At 36.7% G+C, this 26618-nt stretch overlaps 1 protein-coding gene across 8 annotated transcripts in view; it reads left to right on the top strand.

Annotated features, from left to right (window-relative positions):
• HECTD1 (HECT domain E3 ubiquitin protein ligase 1) overlaps positions 1–26186 on the top strand; it is a 60237-nt gene extending 34051 nt beyond the window's left edge. For 3 of the 8 annotated variants that reach the window (XM_066188383.1, XM_066188382.1, XM_066188381.1), the window contains exons 23-42: positions 273–439; positions 607–783; positions 3533–4369; positions 7789–8010; positions 9703–9836; positions 11979–12135; positions 12985–13207; positions 15660–15714; positions 15954–16136; positions 16488–16698; positions 16782–16867; positions 18404–18531; positions 20227–20428; positions 20573–20710; positions 20969–21576; positions 23102–23180; positions 23295–23388; positions 23696–23846; positions 24692–24836; positions 25233–26186. In XM_066188383.1, the coding sequence (XP_066044480.1) occupies positions 273–439; positions 607–783; positions 3533–4369; positions 7789–8010; positions 9703–9836; positions 11979–12135; positions 12985–13207; positions 15660–15714; positions 15954–16136; positions 16488–16698; positions 16782–16867; positions 18404–18531; positions 20227–20428; positions 20573–20710; positions 20969–21576; positions 23102–23180; positions 23295–23388; positions 23696–23846; positions 24692–24836; positions 25233–25370 (4135 nt within the window). In that variant the 3' untranslated portion in view covers positions 25371–26186. The remainder of the gene's footprint in view (positions 1–272; positions 440–606; positions 784–3532; positions 4370–7788; positions 8011–9702; positions 9837–11978; positions 12136–12984; positions 13208–15659; positions 15715–15953; positions 16137–16487; positions 16699–16781; positions 16868–18403; positions 18532–20226; positions 20429–20572; positions 20711–20968; positions 21577–23101; positions 23181–23294; positions 23389–23695; positions 23847–24691; positions 24837–25232) is intronic. The other 5 variants (XM_066188384.1, XM_066188386.1, XM_066188385.1 and 2 more) reach the window with 3 other exon arrangements.
• Positions 26187–26618: the final 432 nt, after the last annotated feature.

Raw genomic sequence — 26618 nt, 5'->3', positions numbered from 1 at the left:
TGGAGAATAAGTGATTCCTAGGTTTGCTGTGTGGTTCACATAATGGTATTTGTGCTTTTCCATCATTGTAAATTTTGCCTTTTGTTTTTTGACAAAATCATAACACCCAACACTGATCCAAAATTCGCCCTGGTGTTAATCGGTTTATCTATCTTGTAATGTGCATAAATGTTCAGTGTTACGGTTTTGTTTGCTTTGGTACTAAGGTTTTCTGGTTTTGCCTTTTTTTTTCTCCTATTACCTATGAACACTTCTTTCTAATAAACTTCAAGGTCTACAGCAACATGGCCTTTAGATCCTCCAAAAGATGAGAAACAAGGTTGGAGACATGTTAGAATAAAACAGATGGGAAAAAATGCCAGTGGGCAAACACACTACCTCTCCCTGTCTGGATTTGAACTTTATGGCACTGTGAATGGAGTATGTGAAGATCAGCTGGGTAAGAAAAAGAACATGTATATCCTATTTGCTCCTTTAAAATGCTAATGAGCATACAATATAAAAATCAGTGCAAAAAGGGGGTTAAGTTTTGCAGTTGAACTTGCTTAGAAAGAAATTATTTCCTATTCAATACTTTTGAGTCTTTTCAATTTCCATTTCTTGTAGGAAAAGCTGCTAAAGAAGCTGAAGCAAATCTGAGAAGGCAGCGACGTCTGGTCCGTTCTCAGGTGTTAAAATACATGGTTCCAGGAGCTCGTGTAATTAGAGGAATTGATTGGAAATGGAGAGATCAGGATGGAAGCCCGCAGGGTGAAGGCACTGTTACAGGAGAACTGCATAATGGTGAGCATGGATTGCCTGAATTTATAAATGTCTGTTGCATGATTACATCGTGCAGAATGGGTGTCATTAAAGTACTTCTTCTGTAATGCCTTGATAAAGTTGATAGAAGTTTTAATACTTTGGAGGGAAGAAGCTTAAAACCCTACAGCCGTTGGGGTCCATTTGTGAAATTCCATTTGAGTGCATGAAAAAGATTCTTGCTGTAAATGAAACTTTTATACAGCTTTGTTTAATTAAAATATTAAACTGGTATTCAAAAATGAAACTGTTATTTAGACATCTGTTGCAAACTATATGAAGGTGAGTGATGCAAACTGATAAATTAAGCTTTGGGCCTGCAAAATCTATAATTACCTTCCTCATCTCTTCTAGCTGAGCATTTGCAATTTTTTTCTTGACTTTCGTTATATCCTATACCTTTCCTACCTTGCAAGCTTCTTTGGGATCAAGTCTTTGTTTTTTAGTTAAAGCATGAAAATTTACTAGCTTAAGGAACAAAATAAAATCCTGCAACTTGCAGGCAAGTCAGTACTCAGGAATTAAGTTATTGAAGAGGCTCCAGGAGAGGTGGTGATCTTGTCAGCAGAACATGCTTTCCACCATTTCCCCTCTCTTCCCTCTATTTTGAGGTATATAAGGCTTTGCTTGTTTCTGAAGCACCTTCTGCCACTTTTAGATTCATTTTTGGCTAGACTTGAAAGTTTCTTCTAGTTTGTTGAGTTGCCAGCTCTCAAACATGCATAAATCTTCAAAGTACAGCCCCTTAAAATGATTTGAAACTGGAGCTTTATTTAAGTTGTTCAGTACACCTTGTGGGGAAGTCTGCCATCATCCATACATTTTTCTTATCAGATGCAACAGTATCCATAGCTACATTATAACTGAAGACTTTAGGTATTATTGGTGAGTAGTATTCTATAAAATCAGTGGTTTTGTTCCTATGTTCCAGTAGCGCTTTCCCATTTAACAATAGGTGAAATTGAGGTTTGTTTATCAAATGGTGATTCCAAACCATCTCGTTCCTGTCACAGCTTTCTTTCATATAGAATTTTGAAAGTAGTACTAATTTATTTTTTTGGTTATTGTTCACAAGTGTAGACAAATGTTGAGTTTTTTTAGGCCTGTAATGATGGAGCAGTACAACTTTGGGCACATAATATGTACTTAAAAACTTGTTCAGATTTAAAACTGCTTGTAGTTAATACTTTAGGGAAAGGAGCTATACGAAACAAAACCAGTTATTTAGTTATGCTTTGAAAAAAATAGCTGCTTCAGACATTCATAAAGGGGAAAAATTTTACTGTTGAACTACAGTATGGAACTTTTTTTGTATTTGATAAAAAAGGCCAATAAATCATAGAAGAAAAAAGTTCAGATTTGCTTCACAACTTTACTCTTCAAAGGTTTAGTGATGTGAAGCTGCTCAACTATAGCTCATGAAGAAGGAATAAAATCATATAAGAATAACATTATCTAAACCTGCTCATTTGAGAATAAGCTGTCTGCTTATCATATCTGAAAACTTTATCCATTTTTAACTACATTTCCTCCAGAGCGATATTTGTAAATAGCAAATTGCCCATGATCATCTGTTTTGGTCTAGGAGTGGTGACTTCTGGATAGTTAAAAGCTGAAGGTGCACATGACTGTAATAAAAAGAGTATTTTACTTGATATTAGCTCTTTTCTGTTTTAATGAAGAAAAATGTGTGTATTGACCTGATATTTGTTTTGAGTTTGTCTGAGATTGCAGAAGATTACTAAATTTTAGAGATTTCATTTTTGGATTAAATATGTATCAATTAAAGTAGTTACAGCAATATTTGTTGCAGTTAAGATACAGTGAGAAATATTAGAAGCAATTTTTTAGGTGACTCTTAGATTGTGGTACATATTTAGACAAGTAAAAATAAATCATTTTGCCCCCATTTCTGTCCTAGTTAGCTAAATTTTGTATGTAAGCCTCATTATTGCAGATTTATTATATTTAACTGTTAAAAAATTTTGCGACTCAAAATAATAATTTAATAAAAGAACTGAATAGTAGCATCTCTTTGGAGTTTTATTCTGGTCCCAGGATAGTTTTTTTTCTATGAAACAGTTCTCTTTGCAAACCTGAAATTTTACTTGATGTAGCCCTTACCTGATTGCCATTTTTTTTTTTTAAAAATTAATAAGGACTGTTTGAGTATGTGTAACTTACTGAACTAAAAAGCTGTGTATCATTAAATTCGTTCTTTCAATTTAAGAATAAGAAATCTCAAACTAAGCAGTTTCATGATATCTCTTCTGTTGGGTAAATATGCTTGTCCATAAGCATCCAACAAAGAAAAATGATTTTGAATGTCCTTGTAATAAGTACAGCTTTTTGACAGATGCTAGTAAAGCTATGATACGTTTTAATGTACGTCTTTGTTATTAGAGAATCCAATTTTGATAGATGCCAAAAAAGTTTTGAGAGATTCTAGTAGGTCAGGTCCCTGCCTGAAGGAAACTTTATTTTTGCTGGATTCTGTAACCTTGGAGATGAAGGTGGCAAAAACGAGCAGCCTCTAAATTGACAGCATTATGAAATGCTAAATTGTTTAGATTTAAACACTTCTTTTTAATTGGCGTTAAGGGTTACTTAGTGATTTCATTGATCAGACATAGAGCCCTTATGAAAAGCTGATCCCACATTGTGGAGCTACTGTCTGACACGCCTCCTGTCTGCTTTCTGCTGGATCTCACAAACTCCTGTCCCTTTCCAGGCTGGATTGATGTCACCTGGGATGCTGGTGGCTCTAACTCTTACCGTATGGGCGCAGAAGGAAAGTTTGACCTCAAGCTTGCACCAGGGTACGACCCTGATTCAGCGGCATCACCCAAACCTGTTTCATCCACTGTTTCAGGCACAACGCAGTCATGGAGCAGCTTGGTGAAAAACAACTGTCCAGACAAGACGACTGCTGCTGCAGGCTCCTCAAGTAGAAAAGGAAGCAGCAGTTCTGTGTGTAGCGTGGCAAGTAGCAGCGACATCAGCTTGGGTTCGACCAAAATGGAGCGGAGATCAGAAAGTGTATTGGAACAAAATATAGTTTCAGGCACTGACGTCCACGAACCAATTGTTGTTCTGTCTTCCGCTGATAGCGTGCCTCAGGCTGACATAGGGTCTTCTTCCAGTGCGAGCACCAGCACCTTAACAGCGGACATGGGAAACGAAAATGCAGAGAGAAAGTTAGGTCCTGATAACTCAATACGTACTCCTGGGGAGTCCAGTGCTATATCCATGGGAATTGTTAGCGTAAGCTCTCCTGATGTGAGTTCAGTCTCTGAACTGACTAATAAAGAAGCAGCTTCCCAACGACCCCTAAGCTCTTCAGCGAGTAACAGACTCTCAGTCAGCTCTTTGTTGGCTGCTGGGGCACCCATGAGCTCCAGTGCAAGCGTTCCGAACTTATCATCTCGAGAAACTTCTAGCCTGGAGTCCTTCGTACGAAGAGTGGCAAACATAGCACGTACCAATGCCACAAACAACATGAATTTAAGCCGGAGTAGCAGTGATAACAATACTAATACTTTGGGAAGAAATGTTGTGAGTACTGCAAGTAAGTAAGATTTTTTTATTTTTAGTTAAGGATTTTGTTGTTTCTTTGCCTTTTGTTGCAATTGAGTTTGGATTGTGTTGGCCTAATAGAGAAATGTACTTAGAGCAGCCTTGATCTCCTGTGTACCTGTAGAACTCATGAAGGACTCACAGAGTTCCTGTCAGCTGAGAAGTGTTAGATTGCTCTGTGATGTCAGATCACAAGTACCTATCAAATAGAAAGAAATTTGAAATTGATGATTGAAATTGATGTTGATGATATGTTTAAGGAGAAAGTATGGTTTAGACCGAGAGGATGGAAGCCTAGCAACAGTAGCTGATGTCAGGTACTTAGGCTTTTGATCAGTGTAGTTTTTGCATATTTCTGTTATTTTTCCATTTTCTTCAGGAAGGGCAGTTTGTGCATATTGTGAAGTGACTGGGTGGAGGAGGTAAGAGCACAGTACAAAGGAAAAAGAGCTAGACTATAATGAAGTGTTAGCAGATTCCTGATTCTGTCAGGCTGTATAACATATAACTCTAATACTGAGTGTTTTCTAGAGGTGGTATGGTCATTAGGGCTTAGTTTCAGTGAACTGTTCAGGCAGTTACATTATTAAATGTAAGGAAGTTTGTAGTTAACAGTGTTTTAAATAATATTATGTACATACTTTAACATTTGCATGTTCTCAGATAATATGTAGGAGCAAGGTAAGTTGTAAACCTTGTTCTGAGTTCTCTCTTTTTGAGCGTGCTCCCATTAAAGTTGTTACTTGTTAGGTATTCTGTTCTCTGATGGTGATAGTATTTTAAATAGAGAACTATTTAGAAAGTAGGGGTAGGCAAGTTAGAAAAAGTGAAATTACCCAAGCTAGCAAAAAGCATAGATATCTTGTTAAGCCTTCATGCTTCTCATGATTATCAGTGAAGCTGATGAGGGGTCTGGAGCAGCTGAGGGTTGTGTAGCCTGGAGAAAAGGAGGCACAGGAGAGATTTTTTGCTCTCTACGTCTACCTGAAAAGATGTTGTAGTGCAGTGGGGGGCAGCCGCTAACAACTGGACTCAGTCTTTGAGATCTCCACCAACCTTAACAATTCTATGACTCTATGCTTCTTTATTTAGAAATGTGGTGTTTGCTTCTAGCATTTAAAAATGTTTTTAAATACTGAATGTTTTATTTTTTTGATGGGGAGATTTTTTTAATGTATCCTTACATTCATGTTGTGGTACTGGGGATGGGGGCAAAGTCTTTTGCAACTTGCAATAAAAATGTAAATAAGATACTCAAAGAAAGCTCTCCAGTAGTTGATCCTCTTGTAGACAAATAATGGCTCTGGATCTGAAGTAGTTTTGTATTGAGGGGAGAGAAAAGGAGACCACCTTTGTAAAAAATGGTGAAATATTTCAGCAGCATATTTAAAATTTCATGAATGTTTGATTCTATACACTGCAAAAGTTAAAAATAAGAATGAGGCAACTCTAAATTTTAAATCTGTGATAAAAATAGTCATACTTTATATTATCCTTCATGTAGGAATTATTTTGGTTTATACTTTTTATATGGATAGAAACTGTAAATGGTAACACATGTTCCTAAAAAAGATCAGAGGCTAAATTTGAACAATCTCATCAGAGTTCAGTTAGAGCATTTTAAAAAGCTTGATTTTTTTAAAAATATTTTTTTTTTTATTTTTTGGGTTTTTTTAGCCTGTTCAGGTTAAAAAACCCAACCAACCAAACTAAAGACCGACCACACCTAACAAGAAACCCCCACCATCAAACACAACAACCCAAGACCCCAGAAATCAAGACTGAAATCATCATTAGTGAAATAAAAGTCAGTCTGGACTTTCTGTACTGGTTGCATTGAAAACATCACTATTTGCCAGAAGCTAAATGGTGTCTAGAGTAGCCAGTTTCCATTTGCTCTTGAATTCAGAGCAAATGAAATGCTGATGCTTAATGGCTTTTTATGTTTACTGTAAGAGCAAAGAGTTTGCTGTTATTAATTAGCAGAGGGTGAAAGATGTGTATACTGAATGACTTATTTTCAAGCTCTTGAACAGCAAAAGAAAAAAACTCTGTTTTTTCATGTCCTTACTTTCATAGAGAGGAACATAAGCTTATTAACAACCCTAAATTTAAAATTTACACTTTCCCTCATTGGTATAGTATTATTTCACACTCCCCCTGCATTATCAAATTTTTTTTTGCAAAATGTTAGCTACGTTCTTATGGGGCAAGGATGTATGTAGTAACTGTATCTAACAGAGAAGGAAAGCAGAGACAGTAACATTTGTTTTTCACAAAAAGCTACCAAATTCACTTAGGAGAAAAAGCTTTGTTATATCCTTCTTCCAAGGTAGCAACCTTTGTAAACTTTGGTAGGAATAATATGAAATGCAGAGGTGTTCTTTTTTTGTTTGTTTGTTTGTTTTTAAGAAAGCAATTTTGCAGTTTACATAAATGGTAATAATGAAAATTTTGCTTTTAAAATTCAAAAACTTGCATTTGATGAAGTTCAGAAAAAGTAGATTGAAAAACCCAAGGCTTAAATTCTTACTATAGATGATTCCTCAACTTTTTCCCTCCAGACTCGGGCTTAGTCTGCTTTTTTAAAGATAAGTGTGTGAGAACATGTTTGGCAGACCGGGATATAAATGTGTAGTTGCACATAGGTATAGCTTATACTCAGTTATGTCACTATCTGAAGTTATTTTTATTGAGGCTACTGTGAATTCAATTTTGTTTCAGTTGTTCACTAAAATGCATTTACTGTTTTATTTGAATGTACAGTAAGGTAACTTTCTAGTTGTTGCTTGCTTATTCTGAAAATTATAAATCATCCGATGTAAGTCATACGTTTCACAGTACTGTCAGTTCAAGCTTGTTGACGGTGATGAACATATATTTTAGTAGTTGTGTGAAAAATAACAAGTCAGGGCTGATTTAAGAACCTTAGAAAAATGCACAATAATCACAAGTTTCACATTTGTTTTAATATGTTCTGTTCCCAATTCACTTATATATAATTACCTTGTTTGCACTATATAATATTGTAATTTAGATATTAAATTTCATTTTAGGCTTAAAGGCAGATCACAATGTTGGAGTAGCAGATTTCAGAAATTCTTTACATATGTTGAAAATGAAATTGAGTAATTTCAGATTTGTAGTGGGACTTGGGGGATTTATTTGATAAAATTATTTATTTTAAATGTTTGCAAGGGAATAAGCTCAGAAGTGGGCATCTATGTTGTAAGGTGCATTTTTGCATTGGGAAACTCTTCCCCTTTATAGTCTGTTGTTCTTTATTATAAAATAACACACTGATAATTTTTCAACCCCAAATATATTTTTCAACACAGGAGTCATGCATGTAAGTTGTACTCTTCAAGTCATCAAATCATTTATTTTATCTTACCATATCTTTATCTATAGCTTCTCCTCTTATGGGTGCCCAAAGTTTTCCTAATCTGACTACAACTGGTACCACATCAACAGTGACCATGTCTACATCCAGTGTTACTAGCAGCAGCAATGTAGCTACAGCAACTACAGTTTTATCTGTTGGTCAGTCGCTTAGTAATACTCTAACTACTAGCCTAACATCAACATCTAGTGAGAGCGATACAGGGCAGGAGGCAGAATATTCTTTATATGGTAAGTTTCATTTTTAAATGAACATAAGCATTAGACTTCCCATTAATGACTTTTCCTTTTACCCCGTTGTTACGATTTTCTCATATTTACTGAAAAGTATTTGCAAGTTGAGCTGTTCGTATGTTACTAGTTCTGTAAGGCAGTAAGTAAAATTATGTTAATGTAGTAGTATTTCCTTGTGTTTTCAAATCTTTATTTTCAGCACTTTCTATCCTATATTACTATTATTTGTGGTACAGTTTATCTAAGCACTTGAATATTTTCCCTCATCAGGTTTAACTCCTAATGTAGTTTGCATATATGCTTCTAATTACAATCAAAATATTATTTTATGTTTTGTTATATAGGCATGCTACATGCACAGTCTGATGTACCTTGTATTACTCTGATTGAAAAGCATCAGCATTAGGCACATTGTACCCTTAAAATAGCTTCCAGGTATCTCAGTACCCTAATAGGAATTGCAAAAAATTGGACAAAACACAAAAATTGACAGGAAGAATGAAATTACATGATTTGACAAACAGATGTGGACGCTGTACCCTAGAAACAGACTTTAGGACAGGGGTTGCTTGAGGCATATGAATACAGTGAAAGAAGATTTAGATAATTCAGTCAGTAATACATAGGAATTGAGCTGATAAAATAAAGTCAAGAATAACCTGGGTTGGATATGGGAAAATACTTCCTAATGTAAAGTTTATTGAATTGATACTTGAGAAAAAAAGATACTTGATTTATTTAAATTTATTTAAAATACTGTTGGATTACGATTGTGTTCTATTTTGTTGCCTGTTGAAATAGCTTAAAAAATTTCTGGTCATTTCAATGGGTATTGGAATTGAACTGCTTGGCGGCAGTTGATTAATAAATATATATATGCATATATCATTTCCCTTTACTCTTTTAATTAAGTCTAATTTGATACTTTGGGTGACATGTCTTGAAATATATCACCAACAACTGAGCAAATAGAGTGCATTCAAGTATCAGCAGGGGTGGTAGCAAAAATACAAAGAGTGTTTGAGTGGTATAGGTGGTTTCTATGTGCATAGAAAAATGTAAAAGTTCAAAGCTTCATCCCAGTCCACTTGGATTGCTGTGAACTTCTCTGGTTTTGGGAGGTTGTTTTTTAAATCTTAGTACTAAGTGAGTAAAATAGAACTTTGCCTTCAACTTCTTGTTACAGTAATTAATTGGCAATCGAATCTTTAAAATATCACTCTTAAATGTTTATCTTGTATGTCCTTTACATTGTAAGTTAAGGTCTAAACCACACATTTTTAGTGGAAATTACATTACTCACCTGTTTTTAAATTATTGAGACATAGAAACAGACAATATGCATTTGTGCACCATTTTCTGGTGATCTTTCATAATCTAAAATAAGTGTAATTATAAAATGTTATAATCAAATGAGAAACAGATCACTCTTGCTGATCACTATTGATTGTACCAATAGTAAGTGCTTCTATAGTTATGCTGTTGACTCGATCCATGGATGTTTTAACAGGTACATGCTTTTATCACAGCTTTTGCTCCTGTTATGCAATAAGCAATGTTTTAGTTTTCTTTTTCTGGTTTAAATGAGTTTTTTTTTTTCACTCTTTCCAATGCTTTTTTTTTAAATTCTGCATTAAAAGTTATTCTTGTCTTTTGTTCTGTATGTAAATATATATATATGTGTTATAGATTTTCTTGATAGCTGCCGAGCTAGTACTCTGTTAGCAGAGTTAGATGATGATGAGGATCTGCCTGAACCAGATGAAGAAGATGATGAAAATGAAGATGATAACCAAGAAGATCAAGAATATGAAGAAGTTATGGTATGGTATGGTATGGTATGGTATGGTATAGTTAGCATTGATAGTATCTTAATTGACTAACAGCTGCTTTAAAAATCCACAGATATTTTTGGCAATAGGAAGTCCTAGCTACAGTATCTCTATTAGTTAAAACAAACTTATTTAGATTTATTTAGCTTCTTGCATGTAGTCAAAAACACAAAAAAAGTGTTTTTAAACACAGTGTAGCCAAGACCTTCCAGGTAAGAATTAATGTCTTAAAACCAGGCTGGGGAACAAGTTAACAGACAGTAGAAATGATGGGTCACTAGTTCACGGGCTGATGAAATGGTGTAACTGTGGATACACTGCTGCATTTTGTAGTGATTCAGTTCTGGAGTGTGTTTAACTGTAGGCCTATATGAAGCAAGTGTTTGCCAGAGGAAATCTCTCTCTTCTCAAGAACACACCCAAAACCCAACAAAAAACCCCCATGGGCTGGGGGCTAGACAAAACCTGGCATGGTAGTTCTCGTGGTTCTTGCCTACATTATCAGGAGTTCTGGCTTTTCATTTGGTTGTTCTTTACTGGTATGAATAGTACTTGGTCTTCTACCATGACTGAAATGATCAGAATGAATAGTGCAAGGTCTAAGAAAAAAAATAGAAGGCTTCACTAATGCTAATTTAATGCTTTACAGAATAAATATAAACATTGTTTTATGGAATTATAGAAACGTCATCTTTTAATAAATATGAAAATATTTATTTCATTTGAACCAAAATATTTAGCATTTTAACTTACTGTGTTTATGGTTTTAATAGAAACTCAGGTACATGACTAAACATCTTGTTGTTTTACCTTCTGCACAAAGATACAAAGTTAGGAAAAAAACCAAACCAATGTAACTTTAGTTTGTAGAATGTTGACCAGTTAAAAAAAAAATTATTAAATTGAATTACTATTGTTGTTCATGTGAAGTAGCAGAAATAGCTAAAATAGACTTTGCTTTAGATTACTTAGCAAGAAGCAGGTCTGAAAAAGAAAATTTTCCCTTTTTGGGTTCCAGTACTCTTCCCTCTGATATACCATGCAATTCTTCTCAATGAGAAGTTGAACAGATGAAAAAGCTGCTTGTAGAAAATTCATGACCAACTGATACTTGTTAAAGTTTATTGAAAATTAGACTTTTTCCCCCACCAAAGGAATTCAAGTATTTTGATACTTGATTTAATCTCTGGATAAAATGTGTATACATTATATATCAATATATGTATACACTTTGGAAAAAAGTGCTTCTTGTTTTATGAAAAATCAATATGTTTATTTTGACATCATTGGGTATATTTGAGCCTCTGGTAATGCAAAGTTTGTGGAATGCACAAAATATCTACATCAAGTTTTCTGGTCTGCAACACTCTGTATTTTCCTGTCTTTTGGTGCTTCGTGGAAAGTTTAATTCTTTCCAGAAACTATAAATACACCTATACCAGCTTTGATTTAGTTTATGTTGATTTTATAGAGAAAAATAACATAATGGAGACATAATGAGATGACAGAATGAGTGAGATTGACAAGAAGCACAGTGCATCATCTGGTCCAGCCTCCCTGCTCAATCAGGGTCATCCCAGAGCACATGGAACAGGATTCTGTCCTGATGGTTCTTGAATACCTCCAGGTTGACACACTGCCTGTTCAGTGTGTGTTAAATCACACAGTAAAGTTCTTCCTCATATTCAGGTGGAATTTCCTGTGCATCAGTTTCTGTCTCTTGTCCTATTGCTGGCACCACTGAGAAGTGCCTGGATCCATCTTTTTGGCACTGTCTCATCAGATACTGGCAGACATTGATGAGGTCCCCTCTCATTTGCCTCTTACTAAGGCTGAACAGGCCCAGCTCCCCCAGGCTTTCCTCATAAGAGAGATGCTCCAATCCCGTAGTCATATTTGTAGCCTCCATGAGGCCTCTCCAGGAGCTTCATGTTTCTCCTGACTGAGGAGCCCAGAACTGGATACAGCACTCCAGATGCAGCCTTACCAGAGCTGAGTAGAGTTGCAGTTTAGTTTGAGACTGCTGTATTCATGAACTCTCAAATTTTTTATCAAATATTCTCTTTAGCAGAATAAAAAAAAAAACAACTAGGGTTTTTTGGTTTTTTTTTTGTTTGGTTTTTATTTTTTTAGGAAGAAGAGGAGTATGAAACCAAAGGAGGCCGTAGAAGAACATGGGATGATGATTATGTGTTGAAACGGCAGTTTTCTGCTTTGGTTCCTGCTTTTGACCCAAGACCTGGTCGTACTAATGTGCAACAGACAACTGACCTAGAAATCCCTCCACCAGGTATGCTGACAAAATATGTGATGCTTAATCTGGCTTTAGGATGGAGATTCACTGTTAAGGGCCCACTGAATCTGAGGATGCCATCACTATTAATCAGTACAATATGCTCTCATGGCTGTGTGGCTTTTCTCTGTTTGAATGAGAGTTTCATCTACCTCTACGGATCTAAGCATTGTTGAGGGAAAAGTAAATAAAGTGCTGTGTAAAATAAGCCAATTTAGGAATGTAACTAGGATCATCTCTTACCATGATAAATAATAAAATCTCTTGGTATGTTAAAGATGCGATAAAGATGCCTGGTTCGACGTGCAGGGACTTAACCATGTTAAAGCTACCCAGAACAGATTTGATTGGATAGGGTGTGCTGAAACAGTGCAAAGCTGAGGCAGGGGCAAGGTAATGAAGCAATGGAGCAGTGTGTAGGGTTAGCAGCACAACACCTGATCTTGCTCCTTAGTTCATTCTTGTTCAGCACTGTGGATGTACTCCATGTTCCTTACAGAGAGAAATAAGTAGGTTTTAGCATATGTGGAAATAAGCTACTGCTTATTTTGAAGAACTGAAAGGAAGGTACTGTGTAGGAAAAGAGAATGGATGTGCTGTGATAGTATCTAAGATATTACCAAGATATAGGGATCAGAAGGGATTTCAGAAATTCCTCATAGTTTTACTCCCATAAAGAAAGGGTTCAGTCATAATTTAGTTCATAGCTAGAACTCCATCTCATTTCTTCGGCATGTGTGCCAAAGTCATTAAATTTCTTTATTGAACCATGTTATTGACGTTTAATCCACCTTGTCATGCATTATATGTTTTGTGTTAAGTGTTCTTAAAAAATAATTTTTGCAGGTACACCTCATTCAGAGCTCTTGGAAGAGGTTGAGTGCATGCCTTCGCCACGTTTAGCACTCACCTTGAAAGTTTCGGGTCTTGGAACAACTCGAGAAGTAGAACTACCCCTAACAAACTTTCGATCCACCATCTTTTACTATGTACAGAAATTGTTACAGCTCTCCTGTAATGGCAGTGTGAAATCTGACAAACTTCGACGTATTTGGGAGCCAACATACACGTAAGCTCACCAGTTCGTTATTCTGTGTAGAGAACTCTGTGACTGATAAGGAAAAGGATGTTAATTTTTAAACTCCTCCTCTGTAATAAGCAATGCTAGAATTAGAATTTTTTGGTGTTTATGTCAGAATGTTAGTGCTGGTTTTAAAAATACTGCTCTGCCTGCAAAACCAAGGAAAAAAATCATAACCTTTAGGGATGTGCTTGGAAAAATCCCATGGGGTTATAGTCCTGGCGAAGAGAATTTCAGGAGAGTTGATTGATTTTTTTTTTTTTCAAGGATCACTTATTCCAGACTCAAGAACAGTCCATCCTAATATGTAGGAAGTCAGGCAGAGTCAGTAGGAGACGCACACGGATGAACAAAAAAGCATGAAAAGGAAGCATGCAAGGGGTGGAAGAAGGGTCAAGTGATCTAGGAGGAATCCGAGTTGTCCAAACTTGAAGGCAGAGCATTAGGAAAGCCAGAGCACATCTGGAGTTGAATCTGATGATATGTGAATGGCAAAAGGTTAATGAACACTTACTCGACATACAAGTCCATGGGACCCTATGGAATGTACCCACGGGAGCTGGTCATTCTCTATTATATTTGGAAGGTCATGAGGATTGGGAGATACTTCTGAGGACTGGGGAAAAGGAAGTGTCATTCCTGCCTCCCACAAAGGCAGGAAAGTTCTTGGGAACTATGAACTGGTCACTCTTTCATCCCTGGAAAGGTGATGGAGATAGTCCTGGAAACAATTTTCAAACGATGAAGGACAAGAAGGTGATTAGAAGTAGGTGGCATAGATTTATGAAGAGAAAATCATGCTTAACCAGCCTTATAGCCTTCTCCTGTATGCCTAGCTCAGTGAACGAGAAGAAAGCAGCAGATTTTTTTTTCCTCAACTTTAGGAAGGTTTTCAACGCTTTCTCTCTCACTGACAAAGTTAGAAAGCATGGACTAGATAGTGTCTGAAAAACACCTGAACTGCTGGGCTCAGATGGTTGTGGTCCTTGGTGTAAAGGCCAGCTGGTGTACCCCAAGGGTTGATAATGAGTCCAGGACTGTTAAAACATCTACATTAGTGGACTGTATGATGGGACAGAGCAGACCCTCAGCTTCTAGACAGAACAAAACTTGGGGAGGAGTCACTGTTGGATCAGATGGTTGTGCTGCCATTCTAAGAGACCTTGTCATGCTGAAGAAATGGGGAGACAGGAGCTTCATGACATTTCACAAAGGAAGAGTCTATCAGCTGGGGAAAGGTAACTATGTGTGCTGGTTCAGGCTGGGGGCCAGCTGGCTGGAAAGGAGGTTGGTGAAAAAGGCCCTGAGGGTCCGGGTGGACATAAAGTTAAACGTGAGCCAGCTATGGACCCCAGTAGCAAAGTAGATCAGTAGCTGCCTGGGCTGCATTAGAAAGGCTGAGTGAGGTGATCATCCCCATCTACTCCGCACTGGTGAGATACACCTGCAGGGCTATCTCCCAGTTCAGGGCTCCTCAGTACCAGAGACATGGACACTGGAGTGAAGTTAGCAAGGAGCTGCTAGTATGATTAAAAGGCTGATTGCTTCTGTCATACAAAGAAGAGTCTGAGAGATCTGGATCTGTCTAGTCTGGAGGAAAAAAGACCTATGGGCTCTTGCAGTGTGTATGAATACCTGATGGAGGACATAGGGAAGCCAGACTGTGAACTTTACTTTGTTGCGACGTGAAAGGACAAGAAGAAAAAAGGACTCAAACTGAAATACAGGAAATTCTATTTAAACATGATATTTGAGGGCCCTTCCTACCTCAACTAGTCTCTTGATGTTAAATTGACCTTACTAGCTTTATAGTAATAGACAGAAATTGTAAGACTAAATGATGGGGAGTGTTTTCCATTTACTACCCAAATGTAACTTCTGTCATACTAGAATAGTGTGTATGAAAGCGACAACTGCAACAAGGAGTGGTGCAGTATTTTTAACTGTAGTTCAAATTTCATCAGTGCCTAATATGTTGCACCTATTTTCTGAGTTGCCTTCTGCCAAAAATTGCATGCTGTAACTGTTTTCTAGTTAGAAAACATGACTAAGAGTTGTAAATGTGCATGTCTTCTAAATTAATGTGCAGCAAGCTTCCCTAAGACTTCAAAATTTTAAAGAGTTGGTGCGGGTGTAGTGAAAAATCTAAAGTTGGTCTAGGAAATTGGCACAATAAAGGTTGTTTGATTACTCAAGTCTCACTTAAGGATACATTAATTAAATCCTTTGCAAGATAAATACCAACATCATGAAAACAAAGCTTAAGAAGTTTGCTGCGTCAGAGTATCTCAGATGTTCTGTGCAGCAAAGAGCAGCTGCTGTTGCTGTTTTACATCACATTATCCAAATGTCACTGATACTTTACAAGACAATGTATAACCTCAGAATTTAGAGGATGTCCTGTGAGTGTGAAATATTAACTCATTGTTTTGATGTCTAGAATCATGTACAGAGAAATGAAGGATTCTGATAAAGAGAAGGAAAGCGGAAAAATGGTAAGACCTACTTCTGTGCCTTTGTGTTTTATGGCTCTTTAAATAAAAGCAAAAGAAATATTATTGCAGTTTCTGAAATGCTACATTAAAAAGAACTAACAGTTTTCAATTACTTAAAGAATATTAGTGAGTATATTTGTAAATGCATGCTCCTTTAAAAAAAGACATTATATATTGCATGTGAAATCTTAAAGACTTTACAATCAGGAAAAACCAACATTTGGTGGTTCCTGTTGTAGGGTTGCTGGTCAGTAGAGCATGTGGAGCAGTACCTTGGCACTGATGAATTACCAAAGAATGACTTGATAACCTACCTGCAGAAGAATGCAGACTCAGCTTTCCTGCGCCACTGGAAATTAACCGGCACTAATAAAAGTATTAGGAAAAACAGAAATTGTTCCCAGCTCATAGCTGCATACAAGGTATATGTCTGCATCCAAACTTTTTTTTTATTATGAATGGCTGTGTGCTTTCTTTTGCAGCTTTAAAGATTCTTGTGGAGGGAGAGCCATGGTATTTACAGGGATGCTGAATGTTCAAAAGACAGTTTCAAGTTTAGGTTTTGCTGCTCTTGCCTTTTTATTTTAATGTCTTTTGTTAAATGTAGTTGTGTTAGAATGCATTTGAATCATGAATTGCACCATGCACACTTTGATTAAGTGTTAAGTTTGAACAAAGTAACTGTTTTGATTTTTTTCAAATCAACTTGGAATACAGTCCTAAAGACAGCAACACAAGCAGTTTTCATTCTTAACCATTCTTCTTTTTTACAGGATTTTTGTGAACATGGATCAAAATCTGGATTGAGTCAAGGGGCCATTTCTACTCTTCAAAATTCTGATATCCTTAGTTTGGCCAAGGAACAACCCCAGGCCAAAGCTGGCAGCGGACAGAACTCCTGTGGAGTAGAAGATGTTCTGCAGTTACTTAGAATTTTGTATATAGTTGCCAGTGACCCTTACACAGCACGGACTTCTCAAGAAGGTAGCTTAGTTATTTTGCAAAGCTTCTGAGACATTTTAATGGAAAAAAAAATAACGGAAAACTCTTCTCTTGATTTTTTTCAGAAGGAGATGAGCATCCTCAGTTTAACTTCCCACCAGATGAATTCACAAGTAAAAAAATTACTACAAAGATTCTGCAACAGATTGAGGTATTACACTAATACACTATACACAGCGTATATATGTAGAATTGTTTTTAGGACTCTGTTATTCTCTTTCTTACCTTAACTGTTTGAAATTACTGTTTTTTTGCCATTTTTGATTTTTGAATTGTTTCATACATATTTTCTTCCTTTATTTTGAATGAGTAAATTCTGTAAGAACAGACTAGTCTGAATAAAACCATGCAGTTTGTTTTTGTACAAAGCATACAAAACTTTTTTACTTGACATATTTTGGTTATGAATAATAATAACCTTTTTTGTGTACCGGACATCGATGTTACAGTTCAATGTGTGTAAGTCTGCCTGATGACAATGTAAAAAGGACAATTATGTTAGGGTTCACAGACATTTTATTACTCACTCATACATTCTATATAAAACTTTCATAAATAGCATTTAGAAAACATCCTGTTGGTACCACGTTAGTTAGATACATTTCAAGGAAAACTTTAGGATGTAGTTCTTCAGCAGAACTGCATTTTCTTCAGCAAAGATTAAAGAAGATTCTCAGCTTATTTAGCCCTTGTGTACTTTTTGAGGTTCGAGGGGGTTTTTTTACAGTCACATTGTCCTAATTATTTGTTTTAAAAAAGTTTCAATTTTTCACGTTCTTTCAAAGAGTGTTCTGGCACCATGAACATCCTTGTAGTAATAATTTCTGTATTATAGTTTATTATAATTGTATCTCAGAAGGGACTTTAATAATATTTCAAGGGGATAATTTTCTACCATCAAGTTTCTTTCATGTCTTCTGATATTGAGATGGTAATATCTAATTTCTTTTGGGTAAAACTCAGAAATAATTCTTAGTAATTGGGTACTTAGATCTCCCCACAGTGCTTTGAGTAGTGTATATCCCAGAGATTTAGCACAGCTTTTAATGGCTGTGTCAAAGCACTCCATGTCCACTCTTAAGTCCGAGAAAATTTATGAACTTAGAATCACAAAATATGCTGAGTTGGAAGGGATTCATTGGGATCATCGAGTCCAGCTCCTGGATCTGTGCAGGACATCCCAAGAGTCACACATTGTGCCCGAGAGTATTGTCTAAATGCTTCTTGAACCCTGTCAGGCTCGTGCTGGGACCACTTTCCTGGGGAGTCTCTTCAGTGCCCAACCACCCTTTGGGTAAACAGTCTTTTCCCAGGATCAAAGTCTCCCTGACTCAACTTGAGTCCTGTCACCAGGCACCCCAGAGAGCAGAGCAGTGCCTGCCCCTCCTTTTCCCTTCAAGAGGAAGTTACAGATCGCAATGTTGTCTCTCCTCAGTTTCCTTCTCTCCAGGCTGAACAAGCTGAAGTGAGCTCAGCTGCTCATCATACAACTTCCATATTGATAGCATTTTTAATGGGGAAAAAAATGTCAGGTGCTGAGAAGAAAGAAACTTATTCAAACACGGATAAAAACTCTGTACTTGGGTGTGTTTGCTGTGTATGTACTTAGTTGCAAACTTGTTGGGACCACTTAAGTCAAACATTACTAACTCTAGTGGGTTTTTTTATTCCTTGCACTAAACTATAGGAACCCTTGGCACTAGCAAGTGGAGCTTTGCCAGACTGGTGTGAGCAACTAACAAGCAAGTGTCCTTTCTTGATTCCGTTTGAAACAAGACAGTTGTACTTCACATGTACAGCATTTGGAGCATCAAGGTAAAAAAAAAATTAAAAGTACGACTGCTTCCTTTTTATTTTTTACATATAATAGTTCCTAGATTGCTGATTTTTTTAGGACCTTAAATCATAATGAGACAAATTCTTCTTGCCAAATCTGAATAATTTTGGATAATGGAAGGAAGAAGATGGAAAAGCTCAGAATGACAAGGAATTTCACTTTTCTACTTTGGCTGAAGACTTGCTCGTGTACTTATAGCTAGGTTATCCTATTGGCCAATTTGTCTGGGTTGCAGTTCATTGCATGAAGGACTGCAAAATAGAAAACATTTGGAGAATCATATGGACTAAAAGTTTTTTGGTAACACATTTTTACAGTTCCAGCAACTGGTGATTGTTTTGGTTAATTTATTTTTAATTCATTAATGTTTTAACAAAACAGGAAAAAAATAAGAAAAAGATGCTGTTTTGAAAGTTACTGTAAGCTGCATAATGAAACTGGAACAAAATCAGACTTTAAAACATTTAAGGGTATCCTCTGGAGTTCTTTGTTAACTCAGAATCATTAACATTTTGACTGCAGCAGTTATAACCTTGAGAGTATGTAGACGGTGTAAACCTTTTTGCTGGTATACTTTTTTGTAATGAGAAGGAAGAATTAGTTTTTGAGGGTTTTTTTGGCTGTTGCTACACTTTGTTTTCCAAATCAAAGGGTAGAGAGAGAGTTGCCAAAATTACTGTTTCGTCTTACATGTAGTAGAAGTGCCTCATGAAGAGTATAAAATTAGGTATTTGAAAAGAAAGAAAAAGAAGAAAAGGTATTATCTGGCAATACATCAGTTTAAATCTTTTTCTTGTGTGAAAATTTTAACTTCTACAGAAAAATGGTCCATGTGTTGGGGCCTGTTTTGTTTTGGAAGAAGGTAATTTTTAGAGAAGCTGTATTTTAAAGAGATCCCTCAGGAAACATTGCATGTTATTTACTTTGTAAGTAAAGAGCTTTCCTAAGCTCTTAAAATACTGGAAGTAGGTCCTAAAACTCATCTATTCTTTATGAACTGTGGGTGTGTACACTCTGTGTCTGTCATGACACTTGGGTCTATTTGCAAAGCAATCAACAGATGGTAGCTTTGTAGATTGTTTACTGCTGCATAGATGATAATACATACAAAAATTTGGAAAATTGAGTTTGTATAAGTACTGTTATCAAAGGCAGCTATTCTTCACTGATATGGGTCTATTTGTCTATGACTGCACTTGAACTATGATTCTGTGTTTTTCCAAGGAGTGTGTAAGTAAATCTGCAAAACTTGGTCAGTATCAATGGGGTGATTTGCAACTGCCCTACAGTATATAATGAAACGGGTAATACATGTCTGTAAAGTTTTGAGCATCTGTGATTACAAGTTCAACAGTAAATGCTACCTTTTGCTCTTCCCACTAATGTGAAAACTATAAGAATTCAGATCAAGAACTGTGTATTTTCATTGGTGCTATCATCAAGCTGGCATTTACATTAGAAATTATTTAGTTTTCTGACTTCATAAAATATGAAGCAGCCCATATTTTGGGACATTTCAGGCTGTTAAATACTTTTGTTTGGTTTATACCTAAAAAATAAAAAATAGGAGGCATTTAGTACTTAAGGAGTCACTTTTTATTTGTGACTACTTTCATGTTTTCATGCTGGAAGACATGTAAGTTTTAAACAGCTGGTGTTTGGTTTTTTCCCAGAGCAATTGTATGGCTGCAGAACAGACGTGAAGCCACCGTTGAACGGACAAGGACCACGAGCACAGTGCGACGTGATGATCCAGGGGAATTCAGAGTTGGGCGCCTCAAACATGAGAGAGTGAAAGTTCCGCGAGGTGAATCCTTGATGGAATGGGCAGAAAATGTCATGCAGATTCATGCAGACAGAAAATCTGTTCTAGAGGTAAAGCATATCTGCCTAGCAGAGCAAGGTTAGATAGCTATTTCTAATGTACTGGACAGGATATTGAATATCCTGTTCCATAACCAATGCTGAACGTTTCACTAGGATTTTCTTTTGCTATTAACTTTCCTTATGTTTTTCTAGGTTGAGTTTTTAGGGGAGGAAGGAACAGGCCTGGGTCCTACCTTGGAATTTTATGCATTGGTGGCAGCAGAATTTCAGAGGACAGATTTGGGAGCTTGGCTTTGTGATGATGATTTTCCAGATGATGAGTCCCGTCAGGTATATTTCAATTTATATTTTAAACTGAGTACTTGTGTAAAAGAAATGAAAAATGAGCTAGACATCCAGGAAGGAAGAAGACCTGTTCATACAGCAGCTAGTCATCATGGTCAAGAATGACCACTCTGGTCCACAGTTTGTTTTTTTAACTCTTCTCTTTTTAACAGAGCAGTAGAGTATAAGAAGTTAAACAGTACAGATATCTAATTAAATCCACCTTTAACTGTGTCTGCTTTTTTTATCTGTCTCTTAAATCAGGTTGATATCGGTGGTGGATTGAAACCCCCTGGCTACTATGTACAGAGATCATGTGGACTGTTTACAGCACCATTCCCACAAGATAGTGATGAACTTGAAAGAATAACCAAACTCTTTCATTTCCTTGGAATTTTCTTGGCTAAATGCATTCAGGACAATAGACTGGTGGATTTACCCATTTCTAAGCCTTTTTTTAAACTCATGTGTATGGGGGACATTAAAAGTAACATGAGTAAGTTGATATATGAATCACGGGGTGACAGAGACTTGCACTGTACTGAAAGTCAGTCTGAGGCTTCTACAGAAGAAGGACATGATTCCTTGTCAGTAGGAAGTCTGGAAGAAGACTCCAAATCAGAATTTATTCTTGATCCACCAAAACCTAAGCCTCCTGCCTGGTTTAATGGAATTTTGACATGGGAAGACTTTGAATTAGTAAACCCACACAGAGCTAGGTTTCTAAAAGAAATTAAGGACCTTGCAATTAAAAGACGTCAAATTTTAAGTAACAAAAATCTGTCAGAAGATGAAAAGAACACAAAACTGCAGGAATTAATGCTGAAGAATCCATCAGGTTCGGGGCCTCCTCTTAGCATAGAGGATTTGGGGTAAGTTTTTGTATTTATTTTTAGATAGGCAAACGGTGTTGTGTTAGAGACAGAAGTCAACACATAATTAGAAGTGAAGATTTCTTAGTTTTAAATAGCATCATTGCAAGGGGGAAATCCATAGAGATGCAGCCATATTATTTTTCATTGGTTTGAGGATTTTCTCTTCTCACTTGCTCAGTTTCCTAATCTTAAATGTGGCTATGCTGCAGTGATGTATGACTCTGGAAACATAAGTACTTGTAAACGCAAGTACTTGTAAAATCACAGCTTTATAAAAAGGGTGATTCAGTAATTTCTTTGCTACGATAACTTGAAGTTTATCAAGTTTTTTGGAGAGCTTTTAAAGAGGACAGATTGACATTTCAGGTTGTGTTCCTAATGCAGTGTTTGAATCCATGTTAAACAGAGCACATGTTGACTTTTAGTGACTGTAAAAGACAAAGTACTCATAAGTTTACTTGTGTAAACCCAAGACAGGATGTTATCCTCCCTAGTTTTAAATATTTCCTTTGAAACAACAGTTTTTTCTACCATTAATATTATGTGTTATTTGTTATAATCATGTTGTGCCACAAAAACTGTGTAGTGTCAGAGTTCAGTGATTACTTATGGCCTTGGAATCACAGGCTGTCCTGAACTGAAAGGAACCCCCAAGGATCAACCTGCACAGCACCATCCCCAGGAGTCACATGCCGTGCCTGAGAGCATTGTCCAAACAGTTCTTGAACTCTGCCAGGCTGGTACTGTGACCACTTCCCTGGCGAGCCTCTTCCAGTGCTCAGCTCTGGGTGAAGAACCTTTTTCTGATAACCAATCTAAACCCCCGCGACACAGCTTGAGGCCATTCCCTTGTGTCCTGTCACTGTCACCACAGAGCAGAGATCAGTGCCTGCCCATCCTCTTCCCCTCATGAGGAAGTTGTAACTGCAGTGAGCCCTCCCCTCAGTCTCCTCTTGTCCAGGCTGAACAGACCAAGTGACCACAGCCACTTGTATAGCTCTAGACCCTTCCCCATCTTTGTAGCCCGTCTGTCAATGATCTGTAATAGCTTTATATCCTCAAAGGACTTGTTGAATTTAGCCTGGCTTGTTATGGAGAGAAAGCAAGTAGCACTATTCAAGGGCCTAAATGCCTAATAGGTTAAGTGGCTCTGTAATTGTTATTGCTGGAATTTAATGGAAATTATTTTTCTGAGTTTGTGAACTAAAATGGTTTGAGTAGTTTTGAAGCTGATAGCTTAAAGATATCGAATTTATGAAATTTTCAGTGGTTATCAAATCCAAATAAATAGGAAGTGAGAATATGCATTTGCATACCATATGTTTGAAACACATATTATCGGTATAGTCCATTACTGTTTGTAGTTCTGTGCTTATGTATACATATGAACAGTGGTTCAAAGTGGTCCAATGGTTTGAAATCCAGTGAGGTGCTTTTGGGTGTGACAGGTTGTAAATCCGTTGTGTTTACAAAAGCAGTAGGAGACATGTTTTCAATTATTAACTACCTTTGTATTTTGAAGTTTAAATTTTCAGTTTTGCCCTTCATCCAAAGTATATGGGTTTACAGCTGTGGATCTCAAACCAGGTGGTGAAGATGAGGTAAGGAAATAACATTCCTTTACAATTTAACCAGCAGTTATATTTTTATTGTCTCAACAATAACTTTAATGAACAGTGAATTCTTACAGTTCTATTTATCTACTGTCTTTGCAGACTGTAACAATGGATAACGCAGAGGAGTATGTAGATCTCATGTTTGACTTCTGCATGTATACTGGTATACAGAAACAAATGGAGGCCTTCAGAGGTAATTGTAAATATAACAACATATATGCAGTCAGGTGGAATAATGGGTGTTCAGGGCATGCTGGTTTAAAGTGGTGGCATGGAATGGCTTTCAAAAATAAACTTTTTACTTAAGAATGCAATAGGTAAGATACTAATTTCAGAATACCTTTGCATTAGTTTAGGCTGTTTTTAATTGTGAAGATGTTCCATTTACCTTAATTAAAAAACTATTGATTGAGTCTGGTTTGACTAAAATACAATTTAAATGCTGGCAATATTTTATAAACATCATTTGGACTCATAACTGTATCTTGTGTAAATTAAAGATGGCTTCAATAGAGTTTTTCCAATGGAGAAGCTGAGTTCCTTCAGCCATGAAGAGGTTCAGATGATTCTTTGTGGAAATCAGTCACCTTCTTGGGCAGCTGAGGATATCATCAATTACACCGAACCCAAACTGGGATATACAAGAGATAGGTACTTTTATTTTGAGTGATTTTAAAATAGTAACTAAAAGAAGATGTTAAGTGATAGAATGTCCAGAATGTTCATTAGATGAAGATGCCAAATTGGATGAAACTGGTGGTTACTGAAGAGCAGGCAATTGTCTAAAACTGCATGAAGTAACCATGTGTTACAACAGATAAGTTAGAAGGTACTTGGTAGTTCTGTGATGAGAGAGGATAAAAACATTATTCAAATAAAAGTGACTAGTGAAAACGTTATGGCAGCTAATACAGATTACTGAAAATAGATTTTAGAGTTTTTATTCTCATGTTTGATAGCAGTTATAATTTTTTTCTGGCCGTGTACTTTGCCCATATTTCTTATTCCTTTCTCTTGAGGTGTAGTTAAAAAAGAAAGTGTCCTATGCAGGGGACAAATATACTTACTGGTGGTTGACTATCAGAAGGTGGTCTTGATGTTTTCAGGTTTGTTTCGAATGGGATTTGTTTTTGCTGCTTGTGATGTTTTGGTAGCAATAACATGCAAATTACTTCTGGAACTGTGTTAGAATAAGCCTGCTCAAAGTGTTTGAGCTCTACTTCTCTACCCAGTCATAGGCACTCAAATGCAAGATACCCAAATAACACCTCGAGATAAGTATGTACCTACATATTTTTGTGTAATACTATGCAAGGAGATTAAAGACTATTGTTTTGGATTTCAGAATGTTTTATTCTTAATACTCACCAGGCCCTAGACTCTTAAAATGTCTGCTTGAATGTGACTAAAGATTGTAATTCTGCTGTGCCAGGTATTAGAACCCCCCCACCTCTCTTGTAGTGTTATCAGAACTAATTGTTGTACTTCATTTTAAGCCCTGGATTCCTTCGATTTGTGAGAGTCTTGTGTGGTATGTCTTCGGATGAGAGGAAGGCTTTCCTGCAGTTCACCACGGGTTGTTCCACACTCCCACCAGGAGGGCTGGCAAACCTCCACCCCCGGCTCACTGTTGTGCGCAAGGTACGGCACCTCCCAGCCACCCTTTGAACCAGCTGCTTTGGCTTGGCAGTGCAAGAGTTTCTGCATTTACAATGATGAGTTTTATTTTACTTATTTCATTTGTGGCAGTATGCTAAGGTTTTGATACTAACCTCTTGTTTCAGGTCTGCTCTCTGATACCATATATATCTCTCATATATTTTCATATATAATTCAAATATTTAAATATCAAAGTATCAGTGTACATATAAAGCAAGTATATTTATAAATTGACCTGTAGCTTTGCTGATGCTATTGTTTCTTGACAACTGGTGTTAGGTATGCAGCAAGTGCCATGCATCAGAGGACTTTACAGCTTTTAAGTTCCATACTGAGTGCTGTGAACAACTGCAGTAAACATTCTTTTTTTCTCCTCAGGTTGATGCTACAGATGCAAGTTATCCATCTGTGAATACATGTGTGCATTACCTAAAGTTGCCTGAGTATTCTTCCGAGGAGATTATGAGGGAGCGTCTGCTAGCTGCTACCATGGAGAAAGGCTTCCACCTCAACTGAGCCACTGGCCGCAGCCTGGGACATGGAAGTGTTTTTGATCCTAGCGAAGCCTCTTGTGTTTGTGTGCAAAAAATACGATCTCCACGCTGTGCTCTGACAAGACTTGCCTTTTTTTCACCTGTGAGGCTTTAGGAAAATGTGGAATGTTTGTTAGCTGCTAATGACAAAATAAATCCTTGTAACTACACAGCCAGCAAGAAATTGGCACAGAACACTGTGTGATGCTTCAAGGGCTTGCACAACTGGAAATTAAGGTGTTTCTGTTTGACTGTTCCAAAGAACAGATCATCAGATTTTCAGTGTTCACTGATACAAATTTCTAACAGTGTATTGTGTAAAGTTTGTCTTTTAATACCCTGTACACTACAGTTGCCATCACTGATCCCTGTTTTGCTGGGCTTTAAGCTAACTGGTCAGAAACTTGCTTCCTTTAAAATTTAGACTTAATGGGCATCTTCAGCCTTTTCTTTTTTAATGGTGCCTGCACTATTGGAGTATTTTAGTGGGTTTTTGCGTATAATCATGCACAACCATTTTTTTTCTTCTTTTTCTTTCAAGTGGGAATATATTTTGATTTCTCAAATGCCCTGCTATAAAGATCAAATCCTTAAGTGTGTTTGTGCAGCTCAACAATAAAGCTATTAAAAAACACTGGTTCCTAGTGCAAGGCACACTTAAAGCAAGTTTTACTTTCGGTTGTATTTTCTTTGTATATTATAAACATTTATTTAACTTGTTGCAGTTTGAAGTTTAAAAAAAAAGCACCCAATGTGTAAGCTCAAAAGTAATCATTAAAATGTTTGCAACATATAAAAATGTCTCTTCTGAATACTTTATTAGTACTTACAAAATCTCTGTACATCTGAACAATGTGCCATGCTTTTTTAAGGATTCCAAAGGACGGCATAAGACAACTACTGATCTCACAAATTCATCTCTGTGTTCAAATCTTTTCAGAGTATGTGGAACTTCTTAAGAATGAGTCTGGCAGTGACAACCTGCATGTGGCAGGTTTTGGTGCACTTAAATGAGCCCATGTGACCTGAGACTATAGTTCTTTATTACACTGGAATAAAATCTGGGTCAGATGATACAGCTGATTCACCTTTACTTGAGATGGACTGGCTGTCTTGGTGTTAGCACATGATATTTATTGGAAAAAAAAGTGGCTTACAGTATGATAAAGCAAGATGACATTATGGTTTTAAAGATTTTTAAGTAGTTGAAACCAGGAAAAAAAAGGCTATT

The sequence above is a fragment of the Chamaea fasciata genome, unplaced genomic scaffold (assembly GCF_029207755.1).
Source record: "Chamaea fasciata isolate MVZ Bird 193981 ecotype frontalis unplaced genomic scaffold, bChaFas1.0.hap1 SCAF_7, whole genome shotgun sequence".
NCBI lineage: Eukaryota > Metazoa > Chordata > Aves > Passeriformes > Sylviidae > Chamaea > Chamaea fasciata.
Note: the sequence above shows the minus strand (reverse complement) of the source record. Positions and strands in the feature narration are given on the sequence as shown.